The sequence below is a fragment of the Misgurnus anguillicaudatus genome, chromosome 1, assembly GCF_027580225.2.
Source record: "Misgurnus anguillicaudatus chromosome 1, ASM2758022v2, whole genome shotgun sequence".
NCBI classification, from domain to species: domain Eukaryota; kingdom Metazoa; phylum Chordata; class Actinopteri; order Cypriniformes; family Cobitidae; genus Misgurnus; species Misgurnus anguillicaudatus.
In genome coordinates, this window is record NC_073337.2 from 17585471 (window position 1) to 17603963 (window position 18493).

Consider the following 18493-nt stretch of genomic DNA (forward strand, 5'->3'; position numbering starts at 1 on the left):
CAAGACTAATATCATTATCAATTAGGGTTGCAAAATTCTGAGAATTTTCAAGGCTGGAAACTTTCCATGGGAACTAACGGGAATATATGTGAATTAAAGGCGGGGTGCATGATCTCTGAAAGCCAATGTTGATATTTGAAATCACCTAAACAAACACACCCCTACCCCAATAGAATCTGGACCTTCTTTTGATAGATCCGCCCCACACATAAGCAACCCAGGCAATGATGTCGGTTAGTAGACACGCCCCTTACTGCTGATTGGCTACAAGCGTGTTTCGGTACTCGGCCTGACTCCCTTTTCCAAAGAGTTTTTCAAAAATCATGCAGCCCGCCTTTAACAGAAATATATGGTAATTAATGGGAATTTGAAAAGATTGCATAGTTGCCTATAACAGGGAACTTAAGTGTAGTAAAAATAATTGCAACATAATTTTGTTTAAAACAACAAGATGTAATGCAATTTCAGTTGAATTTCTACCCTACACATTTCTCACATGCACACTGCTTACTAAAGGGCCATTGAGGCCACACCCCCTGCATGTACTTGCATTATTCTATAACATATCATTTCTTAAAGCAAGTAAATCAGATTGATGAGCGTAAGTATGAGGATTTTTAAAAATTTTGTACTTCATTGTATTATTACTTGCATGCACGTCTGCTTATGAACAAACACAATGTTTATTTATGTTTGTATATGATATAGTTTATATAAATTTCCCAAAATATCCAAATAATTCCTATAAGTCCTAAAGTTTTCAATTTGGAATATGTATACATTTTACTTGGAAGAAATTAGTTCAGTCATAAAGTACAATACATATTGAAAGAAAGTGAGTATAATACTGCACTGATATAGTATAATAATGTCAAAATAGCTATAAACTTAACAATAATCCACTATTATTAAATCAGAACCCTGATATCACTGTATATCACTCAACATGTCCCTGTTTCCTACCCATAATATATGTACATGGTATTGTAAGGCTATACAATACTATAGTATTGCAATAACATTAAAAGTCACGTGCACTTTCCCTCTTACTGTGAGCTGTTTATGGTTATCACAGTAAAATAAGTTTGACGTTTCTTCTTTACAGACAAGACTAAGTCTACTGTTCCCACGAGCAATACCAACAGTACACCTACTTCTACAACTGCACCTGCTACCATCACAGTTACATCTCCAACTACCCCAGCCAACCAGGTGACAACCCCAACCTCACCAACCAAAAAGGTGCATACTCTTCCCTCCAGTTTCTATCCATCATCCCTTAAACCTGACGTGTGTCGCTCTCTTTGAAGTTTACTTTGTCCCAAAATGTATTTACTTATATGATCGGGTTTTTTAAGAAGCATTGCATGGATTTAAGACCTTCATGAGTATGAGGAAAATCTTGCATTCGCGGCTTTTAAAGAATTAATGTGCTTTGAACAAACCATTACCCAGCTTCAAAAGACACTAGAGTGCATCATGCAAAACTTAAAAAAATTGAGCTGATTTATGTGGCGTTCAGCAGCATTAGTGTGCACTTGATTCTATTACTGTTCACATTACTTGGAGAGGAGAGAAAATGTCCTCCATACTTTTATAACCAAATGCCCACTGCCCTCTGCTGGATAGTGGGAGAATTTCACCACGTTGTGCACAACTGGACCACATTTGATGTTAGACTCTCATAGACACTTAATGGATAATAAAAACATTAAATCCTTTTAATAATTTTATTGTACTTCATCCAAGTACATATGCACTTGCATAAGTACTTATGCAGACCCTGCTTATAGTGAATGCTTAATTCTTCATCACACACACTGAATTTGTTTTGTTTTATATACATTTAAATGCACCTCGAAAAAAGTAGTTATTTCTGAGGAGAAGTCCTTAATCCTGTAGTTTCTGTCTTCCTGTAGCTCAGCTGGTATAGCATGAGGCTGGCAACACCCAGGTCACAGGTTCGATTCCCAGGGTATCCATTTACTAATAAAATGTGTAGCTTTAATGCACACTGAACTGCTTTCCGATAATGTGTCTCCAAAATGCATATTTTAAAATTTAATGAATTAATAATGGAGGCCATTATGGTTTGTTTGCCTTGTAAAAAAAGACAAATAAGTCTGCGTTTTAATTGCATCTGGGCTTCACTCTTCACTTCTATCTCTTGTGCATCATAAAATGTCTTTTTTCTTTGCTGCCGCTTCCTTGTTTTTTTCACGCAGGGGTCCTTTTTTCTTTTCTGATTTCTTCGCCATCATTTCTTTTTCTCTGTGCTCTTCATTGCTGTTGTCTTGGATGGCTTTAGTCTGATAACATTACCGCCCTTATGACTGGGGGGGAGCCAGGCTGTCCTGCGTTGTGGCGTCAAGGCTTGCGCAAAACTGGCATTTCACTTGTGCCCAAAAAAGCGATGGTGAGACCTCGGTGTGTTCAGCCCTGTGTTTCCAACCCCGCACCCCTTTCTGCGCCTATATGTGTTTCCTACATGACCCTGTATCTAACCAATCAGATAACACCTGCCTAATCCAAGACACATACATTTCCTCTTTCTGTCACTGGCTCACTGCATGGTGTTGGCGCGGTTGTTATGATGTTTGCTGAATGTGGTGCACTAAATATTACAGCGTGTTACCTTTGAAAAGTGTGTGTGCCAATATGATTTTGATATATTAATGAGTGACTTTGTTAACCTTAATAGGTCACCAGGGCTTTGTTATGTATTGTATATTCAGAACTGTATTCACATCTGATGGACACAGCACTAGTAACATTGTCAACATATTTACAGTATATGCTGCCTATGGCCTAGTAAATGTCACCACTGTGCATTGTGGGCTCTTAACAATTCCTCTGATGAACCATAATGACCTCAATTTACAATAAGAATTGATGGCGATACACAATTCCCAAATCAGTCTTAAGGTACTCCAAAGCTGTCATCTTACATCATTCTTTCTTTTTCCCTTCTCAGGTGACCACACCTCCAGGTAAGGTGTCTCCTAAAGATGATGACAGGAAGGATGAGTCTCCTGCGTCGTGGCGACTCGGCCTGCGGAAAACCGGAAGCTACGGAGCACTGGCGGAAATTAGCACAGCTAAAGAGGCGCAGAAAGAGAAGGACACCGCTGGGGTCATGCGGTCTGCCTCTTCTCCACGACTGTCATCTTCACTGGACAACAAGGACAAGGAAAAGGTGAGTTTGAATTTTGTGCAGAACAGATTATGGACAGTGTCCTGGATTCACGTCGGCTCAATCGACAGCCTTTTTTCAGGGTTCCCACGGGTCCTTGAAATCCTTGAAAGTTTGTGAATCTGGAGAAAATAATTCAAGGCCCTGGGAAGTTTTTGAAAATATACATGCATAGATACAGGTCATTGAAAGTGCTTGCATCTATTTTATGCAAGAAATTTTATTCTGGAAAAAAAATCCATATTATTCCCTGTTTAGTGTAGGATAATATCATAAAATTTCTAGACTTTTTAAGCACACATGCTAAACTTTTCGCTTTAAATGCTTATATATTCTGTATGCGAATGTTGATTCATACCAAAATGCTTTTTTGCATAGTTGTGTTTAACACATGAAAACGTCTCGGGTTACGTATGTAACTGTTGTTCACTGAGAAGGGAACGAGACGCTGCGTCTCGCTTGCCATACTTCCTTCATCCTTGTAACGCCGTCTTTGGCAATATTTCAGATAGCGATATACTTCCTGGCTCCCGCGTCACCCTGTCTTTGTCGTTAAGCCTTACCATTGGTTGAATTTGATATAAACATTCAGACACACTTCTGGAGGCGTCCCCAAAGTGTCACCGCAGTGACGCAGCGCAAGTTCCCTCGAAAGGGAACTGTAACAATGTATCTTAAAAGGTAGCACAATGTTACGTTGCTCTCACTTGAAATGTCTCCCCACATTTAGTCTTTGAATTTGAGGGGGATTGGACCTGGAAAATCCTTGAAAGGTCCTTGAATTTGAAGTTAACTAAGGTGTGGGAACCCTGCTTTTTGTAATAATGCCAATAACAAAAAAAACCAAATGTTTGGTCCTAGCAACACTAAGTTCATGGGCTAGATTTTTCCTTGAGCGTATAAGTTGCTTTGCTTAAAAATAATTTGTACACACAAAAATGTCTCTCTTGACATCACAGTCCCAGATTGACATCCGTTGACCTGTTCATTTGGTTTTATTTACTACAGGAGAAGGAAAAGACTCGATTGGCGTACGTTGCACCCACCATCCCAAAGAGACACGTTAGCACGTCAGATATTGATGAGAAGGAGAACAGGTAAAGAAAGGAAGCATGCTTCTTCACGTACACCTGCAGCTGTTTCATGTTGTTTGTTGCTCAAGTGTAGCATGTATTTGTGGCATTCGCAGCTGCTGCACACTTAAAACGCATTTTTGATGAATAAGTTAAATGTTAGCTCATGTAGATAAAATGGAAAATTTTAAGAAATATTGGCAGTTACCTCAAAGAAAGAGTTTGTTTGATGGATATTTTGATAGGCGAGTCAGTATTTTAGCATTATTAGATTAATCAACAATCATGATTTGGAAGTGGAGGTGCAATAAGTAGCCTGTGGTCTTCAGGGATTCGGCTGCTAGTCTGAAACGTAGCGGCTCCTACACCAGGAGACGCTGGGATGAAGACCTGAGGAACAGCGACGGAACCTCCTCACTAAACCGAACCTCCAGCTATCAGCGCAGGTTAGCTTTTATTTCAACAACAACATTGATTTTATTGCCCAGATAGGCAAGATTTTTAACTTTACTCATGAAGAGATAGTGAGAGAGCCAGTCACAGCTCTTTTTGCTACCTTCTGAGATGCCTTTGATTCTTAATAAAAGCTGGGATTGGCTTGCATTCAAGAGTTTGAAGCTTAAATAACTCGGTATAACCATCATAACTGCCATCGGGTAGATGCATTACCTTACTAACTATTTAACTAACAGCTAACTGCATTATAAATCTTGGCTTAGTATCGTCACTTGTTTAGATAGCTGTTTGCTGATAATGCAAGCATGCACTTTTCTTATAATTGAATGCTTCTGCAAAAACATGCAAATGATTTGAGTGCTTATCTGTCATTCTGTAACAAGAAATTTGCATGACTGCACTTGTGCCACTTGGTTTTAAATAGTTGTTTATGCAAGCGTGTTGCAGTGCTGCATGCTTGTATTGCTTTATAAATCATCCTTAATGGGTGGGAAAAAATCCAGACGGTTTACACCGTGTCATCCAAAATGTTGATGTCTTTCTTTGTTCAGTCGAGAAGAAATTGTGTTTTTTGAGGAAAACATTCCAGGACTTTAATGGACACCAACACTTAACAGTTTTAATGCAGTTTAAAATTGCAGTTTGAAAGGACTCTAAACGATCTCAAACGAGACATAAGGGTCTTATCTAGCAAAATGATTGTCATTTTTGACAAGAGAAGTGAAGGATGTGCACTTTTGGACCACAACTTCTCGTCTATCTCCAGCGCGACCTCACGTAACGTCATCACGTCAAGAGGTCATGGATGACACATGCAAAACTACGCCCCAGTGTTTACAAGTGTGGAGAAAGGGGACCGTTCAGATGTTGTTGTACGTTGAATGATACAAATTAATGTCTTTATGTCAATTTATTGTTTAAAATGGTCCGCAAATGTGCTTTCATATATGTAACACCTGACCTTTCCATGGCATTAAGCAATTACGTGAGGTCGCGCTGGCGCGTAACATGACCGGAGATAGATGAGAGGTTGTGGTTTGGAGGTGCATATTTTTTGTTTTTCTTGTCAAAGATGACAATTGTTTCGCTAGATGGGACCCTTGTGCCTCGTTTGGGATCATTTATAGTCCTTTGAAGCTGCAATTTTAAACTGCATTAAAACTGTTGACTAATCCTTTAAAGTTTTTTTTTTGTACGAATACGAATTGCATAAATAATCTTTGAGAGTATCTATGTCATATAAAACCAAGCACCACCCCGCAAGTGAGTCAGTGCTTAAAACTTCAAATGTTTTGTCTACATGTATTAATGTGTGTGTCTGTGTCCGCTCCCTGTTAATTCACCTCTCTCGCCACGCCCCACACGGCAGCACATCTCACACGCTAGCGTTAGGCCGCACGTCTAGCTCGCGCGACCTGCCCGCCAAATCCTCCTCTGCCTCCAGCCTGGAACCTAACAACTCTAAAGCCTGGCAACCGCCTTCCTCCTACCAATCCTACAGCATTCACCGCAGGTACCTGCTGACCACCGCATGGCCAAACATCATGCACACATATATACCCCATGTGTCTTTGTGCTTCATATGTACTATAGCTGCCTGTCATTCTCACTGTCTGCTGATGTTTGCTCATTGGGCTTCTGGGGTGAACATTGTTTGTAGTTGTATACGATTACATTAAATGTGGTGCTGGGTCATATATTGAGTATTTAATAGTTTCTATTTGTGATACTTATACCACAAAATTATTTGTCACCCTGGACCACAAAACCAGTCATAAGTCGCAAGGTGATGTTTGTAGCAATAGCCAACAATGCATTGCATGGGTCAAAATTATGAATTTTTTATGCCAAAATGGTATTAGGTGGAAAGATGCTCTCTTTTTGGGGTACAGGATGAATGATTTGTATGTTAAATACATTTTCCAATCAAGTGTATATATTTGGTAAAAATGAATGTGTCTACGTTTAAGAGTGCCATAGCATATCAATGGCTTTGAAGCTAAAAGGTCTAAAAGGACTGAGGTACTCTCCTCCCTTCTCTATGTCTGTCTCGTCTCCTGACTGTTATCTGTGTTGTTGTAGCGGCTCATTTGGAAGGAGGAATGATGATGCTTTAAGTTCCTCTTCTTCCTCCACCTCTGTCACCGCAACAACAACCTCCACCTCCTCTGTTACCTCACCTACAGGACACCGCAGCCTGCTGTCCAGGTACACACACACACACAAAACATTCATACAGTACACAACTATTAGCTTAACAGTCAAACACTCCGAACAGATCTTAATGTAAGGTGTATTTGTAACAGGTATTGGGCGGAGGAAAGTGCGGACAAGGAGAAAGAAAAGGAAAAGGAGTCAGCCACCGTCATTCCCACGATCAACACTGCAGCCACCACCACTACCACATCCACTACTGGAACTATACTGGGCTCTGATGGACGCGAGAGACGCAGGTACGCACCCACCCACCCATGTACACACATCAACATAATTGTAAACGGTGACATAAGCTATAAAGTGGATATTATTTAATTACCACAAATGTTACATAACCGAATGGCCAATTAAATCAAAAAGTAAAAAAATCTAAGTGCATTGAACCTTTTGACACCCAATTGCACAAAAATGTAATTAAAAACTAAATTAACAATATTAAACAATATTACATTTGCACATTCGTTTCTTGAGTACTACTTTTAGTGTATCTTCACCCACAGTAAAACGTCATTAATCTGAATATTTATCTGTGTATTAAACATCAATTATGTTCTATAACTGGTTGTTTTGGATGCATATTTTACTTAGTGTGAGGGTATACAAATCACAAAACTTTATAATGCCCGATTAAAGGGGACATATCACGTAAATCTGACTTTTTCTGTTTAAGTGCTATAATTGGGTCCCCAGTGCTTCTATTAACCTATAAAATGTGAAAAAGATCAACACAGTAATTCGTTTTGGTTATCTCTCTCCAAGCATGTGAATAAATGAGTCATTGAAATTTGGCTCCCCTTGTGATATCATAAGGGGATTATACCGCCCCTTAATCTGCTCTGTCCAACCACAGCTCTGCCATTTAGTGCAGAGATCAGCTCATTTGCATTTAAAATGACACACCTAAAATGGCACATTTTTGCTCACGCCTACAAAGTTATAATAAATGATCTATATGTTATTTTGAGCTTAAACTTCACATATGTACTCTGGAGACACCAAAGATTTATTTTACATCTTAAAAAGTCTTGTAAAATGTCCCCTTTAAGACATTATAATGACTGAAAATGTCATTGGCAGGGTTGAACCATCGGTTCTTACAGTAAGAGTAATATGCTTATAATTACGCATAGTGCATTGGCAAGTATCCAGTGTCTTACCATGCTTTACATATCTGCTTAAAATGGTGCCACCTGCCATGGGCGTATCTTCGTTATTGAAGCGTCTCCTTATAAAGCATTTTTTTTCAAAGCCAGTGTGTTGATACGGCTATGGATGACTTAACGTTTTATCCTTTTGAATAAAACAGGTTTTGGTCTTTGTATGCCTTGCTGCATTGTCAAAAACTTCACATCATGAAAGTGTATAAAATACCTGAAAACAAAAACAACCCAGTAAAAATTAAAATAGCAGCCTACTTATTGCAGCTGGACCTAAAGATGAGTTGTGTCCGCTTATTTACTGATACAGGACGTTTCTTAATTGGAAGTCTGCAGCCTCCATAGGCCTTCAATTGAGAAACGGCATACATACCCTCCTCATTCACAAATTCACTTACACTCATTTTTTGTACATCATCACCTTTTGTCCTTTCTCATTTCTTGTCACAGCGAACCCAATTTTTTTCCACACATCCAATTTAAATTTCTTTTCCTTCGCCACTAGCAGCATCCGCCATTGACGCTCTACTTGTAGAGAGGCATCAGAGTGGCACGCATGGGATTATGGGAATTGTAGTCCCAGCATCCCTCCGCTCGCTCCACTTGGCTTAAAAAAACTACACTTGTTGCCTGGAAGACCTAATGTTTTATCCAATCATGTGACCATATTGATACCTGTAAAATTTGATACCGGAATACCGCGAAATGTCTAATACCGTTACATCCCTAATAAATGCTGTAGAAGTATTGTTCATTGGTAGTTCGTGTGGACTAATGGATTAACTAGTTGTTAACAAATACAACATTATTACTATTATTAAAATAGTAGTAAAATAGTAAATTAATTAACACTTAATACAATATTTGTAATTACAATATTTCATCTCCCCAAATACATCCACACACTCTCACATGTTATTTAATTACATTAAGACTCTTTTGGATTTTTGGTGTATCTGCAGATCATACCTCACCCCTGTGCGTGATGAAGAGTCAGAGTCTCAGAGGAGAGCCAGATCCAGACAGGCTCGACAATCCAGGAGGTCTACACAGGCAAGTCTAGACTTTCATCTAAACACCTCCGCTGAAAGTCGGTCTGATAACAGAATGAACTTTGCAGGGGTATTTTATGGCAGATTATTAGTTGGAATCCTCCACTTGTACTTGGTTTGAGTTTCCTTTAAATGCACACCAGTATTTCTGAAGTTTAGGATCCGCTTGCTGAAATTTATTACAGTCTGAGCCCTGCAGCGTGGCAGGGATTTATGGGAGAAATAACCAATGTGGAGGAAATTGAATGCTTCCTCTCCAAAGCGAAGCTATGTTTCCTTATTGGTCGTGAGTCAGGTCTTTGTGGTTAAACATAAAATCTAGAATTATGGGTTTTATTTGATGCTTTTTAAGTTTTTATAAGCACTATAGTAGAATATTTGCTTGAATGTGCCAACCAATAGTAGCTTATACCTGGCAAAGCTACTCTACTGTATCTCAGGCTCTTCAACATTTTGATTGACACTGACATCAAGAACAGAAGATCTGTTTTGACTCCTTGACTTTTGTCTTTTTTAGGGTGTGACCTTGACTGATCTCCAGGAAGCGGAGAAGACCATCGGACGCACTCGCCCCACACGACCTCGAGAAGAGGAGAAAGACGAGAAGGAGAAACAGGACAAGGAGAAACAAGAAGAGAAGAAAGAGTCCGAGAGCAAGGAAGATGATTACAGGTCACGCTACCGAAGCTTTGAGGAGGTGAGGAACACGCCTTCCTTTTACACAAAACACTTTTCCTGCAGCTCATATTGATCTTAAAGGACAAGTTCGGTATTTTACACTTAAAGCCCTGTTTTCAGATTGTTTATGATGAAATTGAACAGTTTTGACTGAAATTTCGACATATGATGCTGCCCCTAGAATTTTCGGGTGTTTCTTGTATCACCTCCCACCATTATAATGGCTTTGTAGATGCACAGGAACAGTCCTTCCTAAAATGCATTAAACTTTCGTTTACAAAGATGTGAAACTCAGCGAGTGGTCAGGGGTGTTCACTGAAATGCTCACACAAAAATCGCTGCAAAAGATGATTTCCAACAGGTGTTTTACCATTCGTTGTAAACTTGTGGACACACCCGTATATTCTTCCGCTGAGAGCTTGAATAATAAACACTCCAGCCCAGTTGGTGGCGATAATCCGCCTTTGCCAATTGCAAGAATACAAACGGGTTCCCAGCCAGGAGTAATACCGTACCTCACAGCACATCTAATACAAGTCAATGGAGTTGGCAAAAACTACAATAAAACCTGTTGGAGTGCGTCTTTTGCAGCGATTTTTGTGTGGGCGTGTTAGTGAGCGCCCCTGACCACTCGGTGAGTTTCACGTCTTTGTGGATTAGGGTTTGGTGCATTTTGGGAGGGATTGTTCCTGTGCACCTATAGACCCATTGTGGGGGTGGGAGGTGATTCAAGAAACACCCGAAAATTCTCGGGCCAGCATCGTATGTCCAAATTTCATTCAAAACCTTTATATTTCATCATAAACAATCTGAAAACGGGGCTTTAAGTGAAAAATACCGAACTTGTCCTTTAAAATATGTTTAAGACGTGGTTAACCAGCTCATCCAGAGCAGCTAACTTGGAGCACTAAACTTGATGACTCCAATGGTTGGGAGGTCAGCTCGCAACACAAAAAATGTTTGACAAGCTAGAACCTCGACTTCCTTTTCCAAGATTGTTTAATTTGATCTCCTAACTGCTTGCTTGTTCACAGGTAGACGTGTTATGTAATTAAAAAATGACAAAAAATAGTTCCTCTCTTCCCAGAAGTACCGGAGCACCTTAGGAAACACAACCACTGCCTCCTCCACCCTGCCTGCGTCCTCCTCTACCAGCTCCTCTTCCCTCTACAGCACCTCCTCTCTGAATCGCCCCAACAGCCTGCTGGGCCTCACCTCCACCTCCTCCTACAGAAGCTCCACACGCGAGGCCGAGCGAGGTAAAGCACATGTATAAAGATGGAAATGGTTTCAATGTTCCCGACTTTATTTTCCAATATTATAACTCGAGTCATGTTGCGAGGTGTCTGGGGTCAAATAATGTGTTACAGGAAAGGAAATGAGTTATCTGGGTTTATGGCAGTGCAGCAACTTCCTTTTGTTTTGACACAGGTTGACTAAACCATGCGTCAGGCCACGTTAACACAGTAGCTGGCTCCTATTTCTATTATTGCTGGCAATAATGCAGGTTTGGCTCGCTTGTAGACATGAGGAATTTTATTTTTTGCTTCTGGTACTTCACTCTGCCCTTCTAGGACTTCATGACACAAAAACTAGGAGTAAGAACAAAACTATTGGTATCGGTATATGTCATTCTAAGTAATCAAATTTTATATCGGTGTATCCCTACTGATGATATGTATAGCCTGAATGTGCACTGTAAGCTGTTTTGAATAAAATTGTCTGCCAAATGCATATTTGTTTCTAAGAAAACAGAGCTTGCAGCAGAGCTGTCTTTGATCCGTATGTTTTATTTGAAATGCCTCCAGCTCCTATATTAGTATCTCTAACTTTATAAAATTAAAAAAATGTATATTGCACAAAGCTGGAGTCGGATTAGTTTTCCTTCATCTGTTTTGTAAGCTCAGCCAATATTTTACGCTGGGGCCTGAGGCCATAACCGTATCTTAAATAAAGCAGAGATTTGTCACAGTGTTAGAAATGTAAACATTGTAGCCAATTGTAATAATCATAAAATGTCTTTGTTTTCTGTGCAGAGTCTGATGGAAGAGAAAAAGACGAAGACAGGGATGGTGAAGACAAGCCACGCTCCATACGCGACCGCAGGCGACCTCGAGAGAAAAGACGCTCGACTGGGGTGTCCTTCTGGACTCAGGATGTAAGAAGAATACATAAAACAAACAAAAATGCCTACCAATTTTCTGTCTGGACCATAAATCAATAATATCCATGTACAAAAAGCAGCACAGTATTAGAACACAACATTGGCCTAGTAGTCTTTGAAGGTGAGCATTCGCTTACCATTCCCGGGACAAAGCCTCCACTCACTTCATATGAAACTACAATCTCAACAGCCGTTTATGAACGCTATTTATTCATATCACATTTTTAAGCAATATTTTTATAAACTTGCGGTGTACAGTACTTTCCCCAAGCTCACAAAGTACCAGACAACAATACTTTAACAATTCATAAATGATTAATTACTTTCTAGCCATCAGGGATTTTATTGTGGATATTGTGAATTATGAAGGAAATTATTGTGAATTGAATTTTTTTTTTTTAGTTTTTCTCTGCACTAAGGGCCGGTTTCCCGGACAGGGATTAGTTTAAACTAGGACTAGGCTTTAGTTTAATTAGGAAATAAAACTAGTTTTAACAAACATGCTTTACTAAAAACAGTACTTGTGTGCATTTTGAGGCAAAACAAAGGGCACTGATGTATTTTAATATATGTCAGTGCTAGTTGTTTTCAGTTTGGACAGCTCTTACATTTGTTCTAGGACTAGTTTAATCTCTGTCCAGGAAACCGTCCTTACATGTTTATTAATACAGTTAGTTGTTTGTGCCGTGTGATGCCATACTTAACAAGTAGATAGGAAGTGGGCACTATCCAAAGCAGCTTCTCCATTTTTGCCAGCATTTAGTTTACTGCAGACCAAAATATGTTAGAGGAGTGGAAATGGAGCGAGAACACTCCACTCATGTTACAGGCACGTAAAGCAACCATGGTCATAAATCTTATTTACAGTTGAGGGCAATAAATGTAAAATATCTCAAGATCATATTTTGAGGTGTACACAAGTAATACAGACATATTTTTCCATGGAGCAAACATATAGCGAGTAGTAAGTGGGGAGGAAACGTGGAGCGGAGAATGCTTAACCTGGAGCGGAGCTGGAGCAGAGTGATTATGATATTCTTGATGCTCCTCTTGTATTGCGCTGCTGCTTTACACACCAAACGCGAATTCAATGATATCCGCGAGTAGATTACATACAAAGTCAGTGCAACGTGGAACGCGCACGAGGCGATTCAAGTGAGCCGAATCGGGCGGTGCGCTTGCCGTGAAAACGCGTGCTATTCGCTTCAAATGCGTTTTTGCGCAAGTTTTAAATATTCAACTCAAACAAATAAAAAAGTTAAACCGTGAGTAATCTACAGCGAGGAACGTGATGCTTCGTGTTTGATGTGTATGCGGACTTAGAGTTGGTTTCCTGGACAAGGTTTGGATTAATCCAGGCCTAGGCCTTAGATATATTAGGACATTTAAGTAGTTTTTACAAACCTACCTTACAAAAACAATACTGCTGTGCATCTTGAGACAAAACAATTCACAATTCTTAAAATATATCAGTGCCAGCTGATTTCACTTAGAACAAGTATGAATTTTAGTAGGGATGTCTCGATCCCACTTTTTCATTTCCGATCCGATACCAGAAATCCGTATATCAGCTGATACCGATATCAGTCCGATACTACTGTAATTAAATGTGTATAGTGCTTTCTGCTACATCTAGTATCATTTTAAATGTTAAAATCAATCATTTAAAGCAACACTATGTCGTTTTAACTGTTTAAACACAAAGAGAATAGATGCATCGTGTGCTCAGCACAAAGTGAATTGCATCCATCAACGGCTTACTGAGACTTAATAAAATCAGTTGTTTAATAAAGCCTACAGTTATCTTGTGTGCGCGCGTGTGTGAATGACGCCTTTTTATCTGTCCGCTTCACCAGTGGATTAACCCAGTTTCGAGTAAGTTACAGTGTTTCCGTGAATTAAAATATCATTAATGTGCGTTTGTTCCTTCACATGAAGCTATTGAGTGTATTAAGAGTGCATAAAACGTTTATGGTGCTTTTTATAATACGTTTGTGTTTTATAGCTTGTCAGTAACAACCACGCTAACGCACATATCGGACATTGAATCGGTCATGTTGTCGGTCCTCGATCTGATGTGCGATCCAGCCAAAAAGCACGGATCGGTCCCGATACCGATCCAGCATATCGCATTGGGACATCCCTAAATTTTAGTCTTGGACTTAGACTCTATTGGAGAAGTTTCCCAGACAGGGCTTTTCCTAGTCCCAGACTAAAATGCACGTTTGAGCTGCCTAAATTTAAAAACATCTTACACTGACATATTTTAACATATATAAGTACCATTGTTTTGTCTCAAAATGCACACCAGTATTGTTTTTTCTAATGTTTGTTTGTAAAAAAAAAACTACCTAAATGTCCTAATATAACTAAGTCCTAGTCCTGGACTAACCTAAACCCTGTCCGCGAAAGCCATCCCTATGTCAGGGAAACCGCCCCTTAAAGTATAATTTTCACTCATTAGTTCAAAGCAAAATTTCAATGTAGTTAAACTTTTTTGTTTTTGCAGAGTGATGAAAATGATCCAGATCACCCTTCAGATTCAGAAGGCAGCAGCACTAAAGGAGAACCACAGGTAAATGTCACTCCACCCACAATTCATCTTCGTACACAAAGAAACTACATGAACAAATCCTTTCATTATCATTTACAAAGATACATTTTGTCCAAAACAAGATGGGAATCAATAAGCTATCATTACATTCTTTGAATGCAGGTTTATTAATAGCTTTGTCCAAAGTGGAAGAAAAACCTATAATTTTTTTTTAACATAAACTGCTTTGTCATTTTTTTGAAAAATACTTCCTTTGCTCAGCTTTCTGGCTTTCAACTTTTATAGTTCAAAGTTGGCTGGGCGAACAATTCATTCCCATCACTATCCGCCTTGTGACTGCTGCTGACCCTGCCGTCATTTCCAACTTCCTAGAATTGTCCTATAGCAGCTTTAGTCAACTTTCAAGATCAAAGTCAGCTTAAGTCACAAACTGCTTACTCTTGTCACCTATATATGTTTATTTTTTACATATTTTATCACATATTTGTAATTAGCTGTTGGCTGCAGTTACATTTTTAGCCATAAAGACTGACTTAGGGCTATGGATCCACTGTAGTTTGACCTACAAAACATGTATGCTTAAACAGCCAGTTGTGTTTGCACACATTGTGAGTCACATTGAGGATAAGATAAATATCCTGAATATCCTGTGTCAGAAGTTGGAACCAGATAAAACGCATCGGACGGAAAACTGGATACGGCCGATACAAAAGTTACAAAATGAAAATTGCCAGAAAGATTTGGAGAACAAAAGGGTGACACAGCTTTGTTGAGGGTTTGGTCAGTGGAAGATGAACAGGAAGCTGCCATTTAACCTTGCGTGTATAGAGAGGAAGAAAAACCAGCTGACAGCTCACACCGTTTATGAATGACAACTATTTCAACACATTACAGTTTTAAACATAGCTCAAGTATGGACGTAGCTCAATACAGCTGAGCATCAGTTCCTGGTTATTTATTTAGTAGGCGGCAATATGAAAGGCGGTCTGATGAAGGCTTTTCTTTATTATGCAGCTGTGTTTTTTGTTTTGCTCAGTTGCACATGATTCCTCTAAGTGAACTGCTATGCATTCAAAAGGAAGTTGTGACACAAAGCTAAGTGCCTATGTATGCTTCCAGAGGAATTGGTTACAGGAAGTGGGCTGCACTTTTAAATGGGTCATTGCTTAAGAACTTCTCTTAGGTCCTGAGCTTAAGCCTTTGCTCGGTAGCTTCAGTCTGGCTCCCAGGCCAAATTTGCATCTAACACGTAGAGTTAAATGGATATTTTGGTTATGCTTGTAATAGAGTACTATAGATGTATACCGCATACTTATGAAAAAAACGGTGTGCAATAGTGTAATGTGAAATTTGTCATTGTGTGATCTCACTAATTGAGGCAGAAGGTAGTAGATTTGTCTTATTTGCATTTTAAATGTAATAAAATCTCATTATTTTATTCTATTTTGCTTGAAATTTTGTAGAAATGTACAAGTTTAGTATTGGAGATGCATTGGTCAAAGGTTGAGGGAACTCACAAGATAAATTGTTCAAAGGGACACTCCACTTAAAAAAAAAAAAATGATATGATGTTATGAATTGCCCGAATGATATTACGCAGTGCCCGAAAATAGTCATCTGCTATTGAAAGTTACTAAGGGGACTATTTTTGGCTGCTGCGTAATATCATTGCACCTCCTGCAGCCATGTTACGACAGCAAAGTCCTTTATTATTACGCCTAGTCCTAGCCATATCGGCCTAGAAAATCGCAACTTTTCATTTTCTGTCGGTTTTACTACACGATGTAACTACAGAAGATTCAAGTTTTAAATAGGAAAGATATCGAAACTCTTTGGTTATTTTTGAGTGCTATGCTAAATGGTCTAATCAGATTCAATAGATTGTGCTAAGCTATGCTAAAAGTGGTACAGCCAGACCCGGAGATCAGCTGAATGCACGTTGCATTGTGGGATACCGTGTCTTACACAGTGTGCTATTATTGTTTATTGGGCATTTTTTAGATTATATGGGTATTCCACGCATAGGACAAATGTGCACAGTATGCATATTATTTTCCTTCACAAGCAGTAATTATGCCATTCCAAACAGACCCTGCATGTGCTTTGACATTATGGCTCTGCACTGGGAGTTCATCCCAATGGCCATTTGAAAGGCTGGCGAGCAAGAACAGACACAAAAATCTTGGCTGCCATTCAGGAATTCCTTGAGAAAAGCACAAGCAGGACTCCGAGATCTCATGAGCAGAGAATAAGAATAAATGACCAACCCTACAACTGATAAATCTGACACTTGCTTTGAAGTTGTACATGAGCAAATAATTTGGTTTATGGCCAGATGTCTTTAAACACGTCCTTTACTGTAGATCTGTAAATGATAGATTGCTGACCCATGCAGACTCTCATTAGATAGCAGAATTAGGCAGGCCGTCAAGAGTTCGGATGGAGAGCGTCACAATCCATCCTAGACTAATTGATAATCTGCTTTCTAGACGTTCTGGCAGTCTAGACGGCTGGGATACTAAATGCATTTTGAGTATGTGATTGATTAACAAAAAGTAAAGACATTGTAATAACTTTCTCTCTCTCTCTCTCTTTCTCTCTCTCTCTCTCTCTCTTTCTCTCTCCCTGTCTCTCTCTCTCTCTCTCTCTCTCTTTATATACACAGAGCGATAGACTACCCAGGTATGTACTTTTTTATCTTTAATAAGAAGAATGTTTGTCTTTGTAATTTCTTATCAAATGTTTTCTCTCCTTTTTGGCTGATGTGACCTTGCCCATGTGGTTAATCATAAGACGAGACTAAATTATCATAAATTTTAAGCACCTGTGATTCATAAAATTTCAATTGTCATACTCCATTTATTAAAGATTTTGTGTTATGTGATTATTATTTCAGTTTACCAAAACCATAAAAATACAATTGGCTCCAATTAACACATTTTACTATGTTTAAATCCCACCCTACTCTTTGTTGAACATCCTGTTTTACTCAAAAGTGTCACATTATGGAAGTTAAACGGATCGTGAATGTTATCTCGTGTTGACTTTAACTTGAAGGAGAATAGTTTACCCAAAAACGAGACAGTGCTTTTGACTTCTATAGTACTACTATGGAAGTCAATGGTGCTCAAAAACATTTGGTTGCAAACATTGCTCAGCTGAACAAAGACATTTATGCAGGTTTGTAACAAAATGAGGATGAGAAAATAATGACAGAATTTTTATTTTTGCATGAACTATCCCTTTAACTCATTCCCCGCCAGCCATTTCTTTTTTTTTTAAGTTGCTCGCCAGCATTTTTTTGGAATTTTCACAAAAGTTTACCAAATGCCTTCCAGGAAATTTTTCTTCTAAAAATATAAAAACATACAAATATATCAAATTAAAGAACAGACCCCCTGCTTTCAAACAAACAAACAGGAAAAAACTGAAATAGATTTCACCCTATCTATATTTTTTTCCCTGCTTATAAACTCTTAAATATGGGTATTTTTCTTAAAAATATTTTTTTTAATCAAAAAGCTGAAACAATTGCATTTTTGTGAAGGAATTTTGTTAGAGACCAGATTTAGAACAATTATCAAAACATACACGGAGTTTAAAGGGGCCATGGCATGAAAATCTGACTTTTTCCGTGTTTAGGTGCTATGATTGGGTCTCCAGTGCTTCTATCAACCTAGAAAATGTGAAAAAGATCAACCCAGTAACTTAGTTTTGGTAAACCATTCTCTACAAGCACATGAAAAAATAGGTTGTTGAAATTTGACTCTCCTTATGATGTCATAAGGAGCTCTTATTATAATAATACCACCCCTTAATCTGCACTATTCAACCACAGCACTGCCATTTAGTGCAGAAAAAAGCACAATTGAGTTTTAATTGCAACAAACCACCATCATTGTGATCAGTGTTTGAATTTTTTATCAGCTCATTTGCATTTTAAAGGACA

General features: G+C 38.8%; 1 protein-coding gene across 12 annotated transcripts in view; it reads left to right on the plus strand.

Annotated features, from left to right (window-relative positions):
* ppp1r12a (protein phosphatase 1, regulatory subunit 12A) overlaps positions 1 to 18493 on the plus strand; it is a 77762-nt gene that overhangs the window by 47632 nt on the left and 11637 nt on the right. For 5 of the 12 annotated variants that reach the window (XM_073867429.1, XM_073867447.1, XM_073867419.1 and 2 more), the window contains exons 9-21: positions 1106 to 1242; positions 2975 to 3196; positions 4202 to 4290; positions 4596 to 4712; positions 6092 to 6235; positions 6805 to 6930; positions 7029 to 7175; positions 9059 to 9149; positions 9666 to 9845; positions 10899 to 11085; positions 11863 to 11984; positions 14500 to 14565; positions 17210 to 17226. In XM_073867429.1, coding sequence (XP_073723530.1) covers positions 1106 to 1242; positions 2975 to 3196; positions 4202 to 4290; positions 4596 to 4712; positions 6092 to 6235; positions 6805 to 6930; positions 7029 to 7175; positions 9059 to 9149; positions 9666 to 9845; positions 10899 to 11085; positions 11863 to 11984; positions 14500 to 14565; positions 17210 to 17226 — 1645 coding nt within the window. The remainder of the gene's footprint in view (positions 1 to 1105; positions 1243 to 2974; positions 3197 to 4201; positions 4291 to 4595; positions 4713 to 6091; positions 6236 to 6804; positions 6931 to 7028; positions 7176 to 9058; positions 9150 to 9665; positions 9846 to 10898; positions 11086 to 11862; positions 11985 to 14499; positions 14566 to 17209; positions 17227 to 18493) is intronic. The other 7 variants (XM_073867424.1, XM_073867441.1, XM_073867457.1 and 4 more) reach the window with 5 other exon arrangements.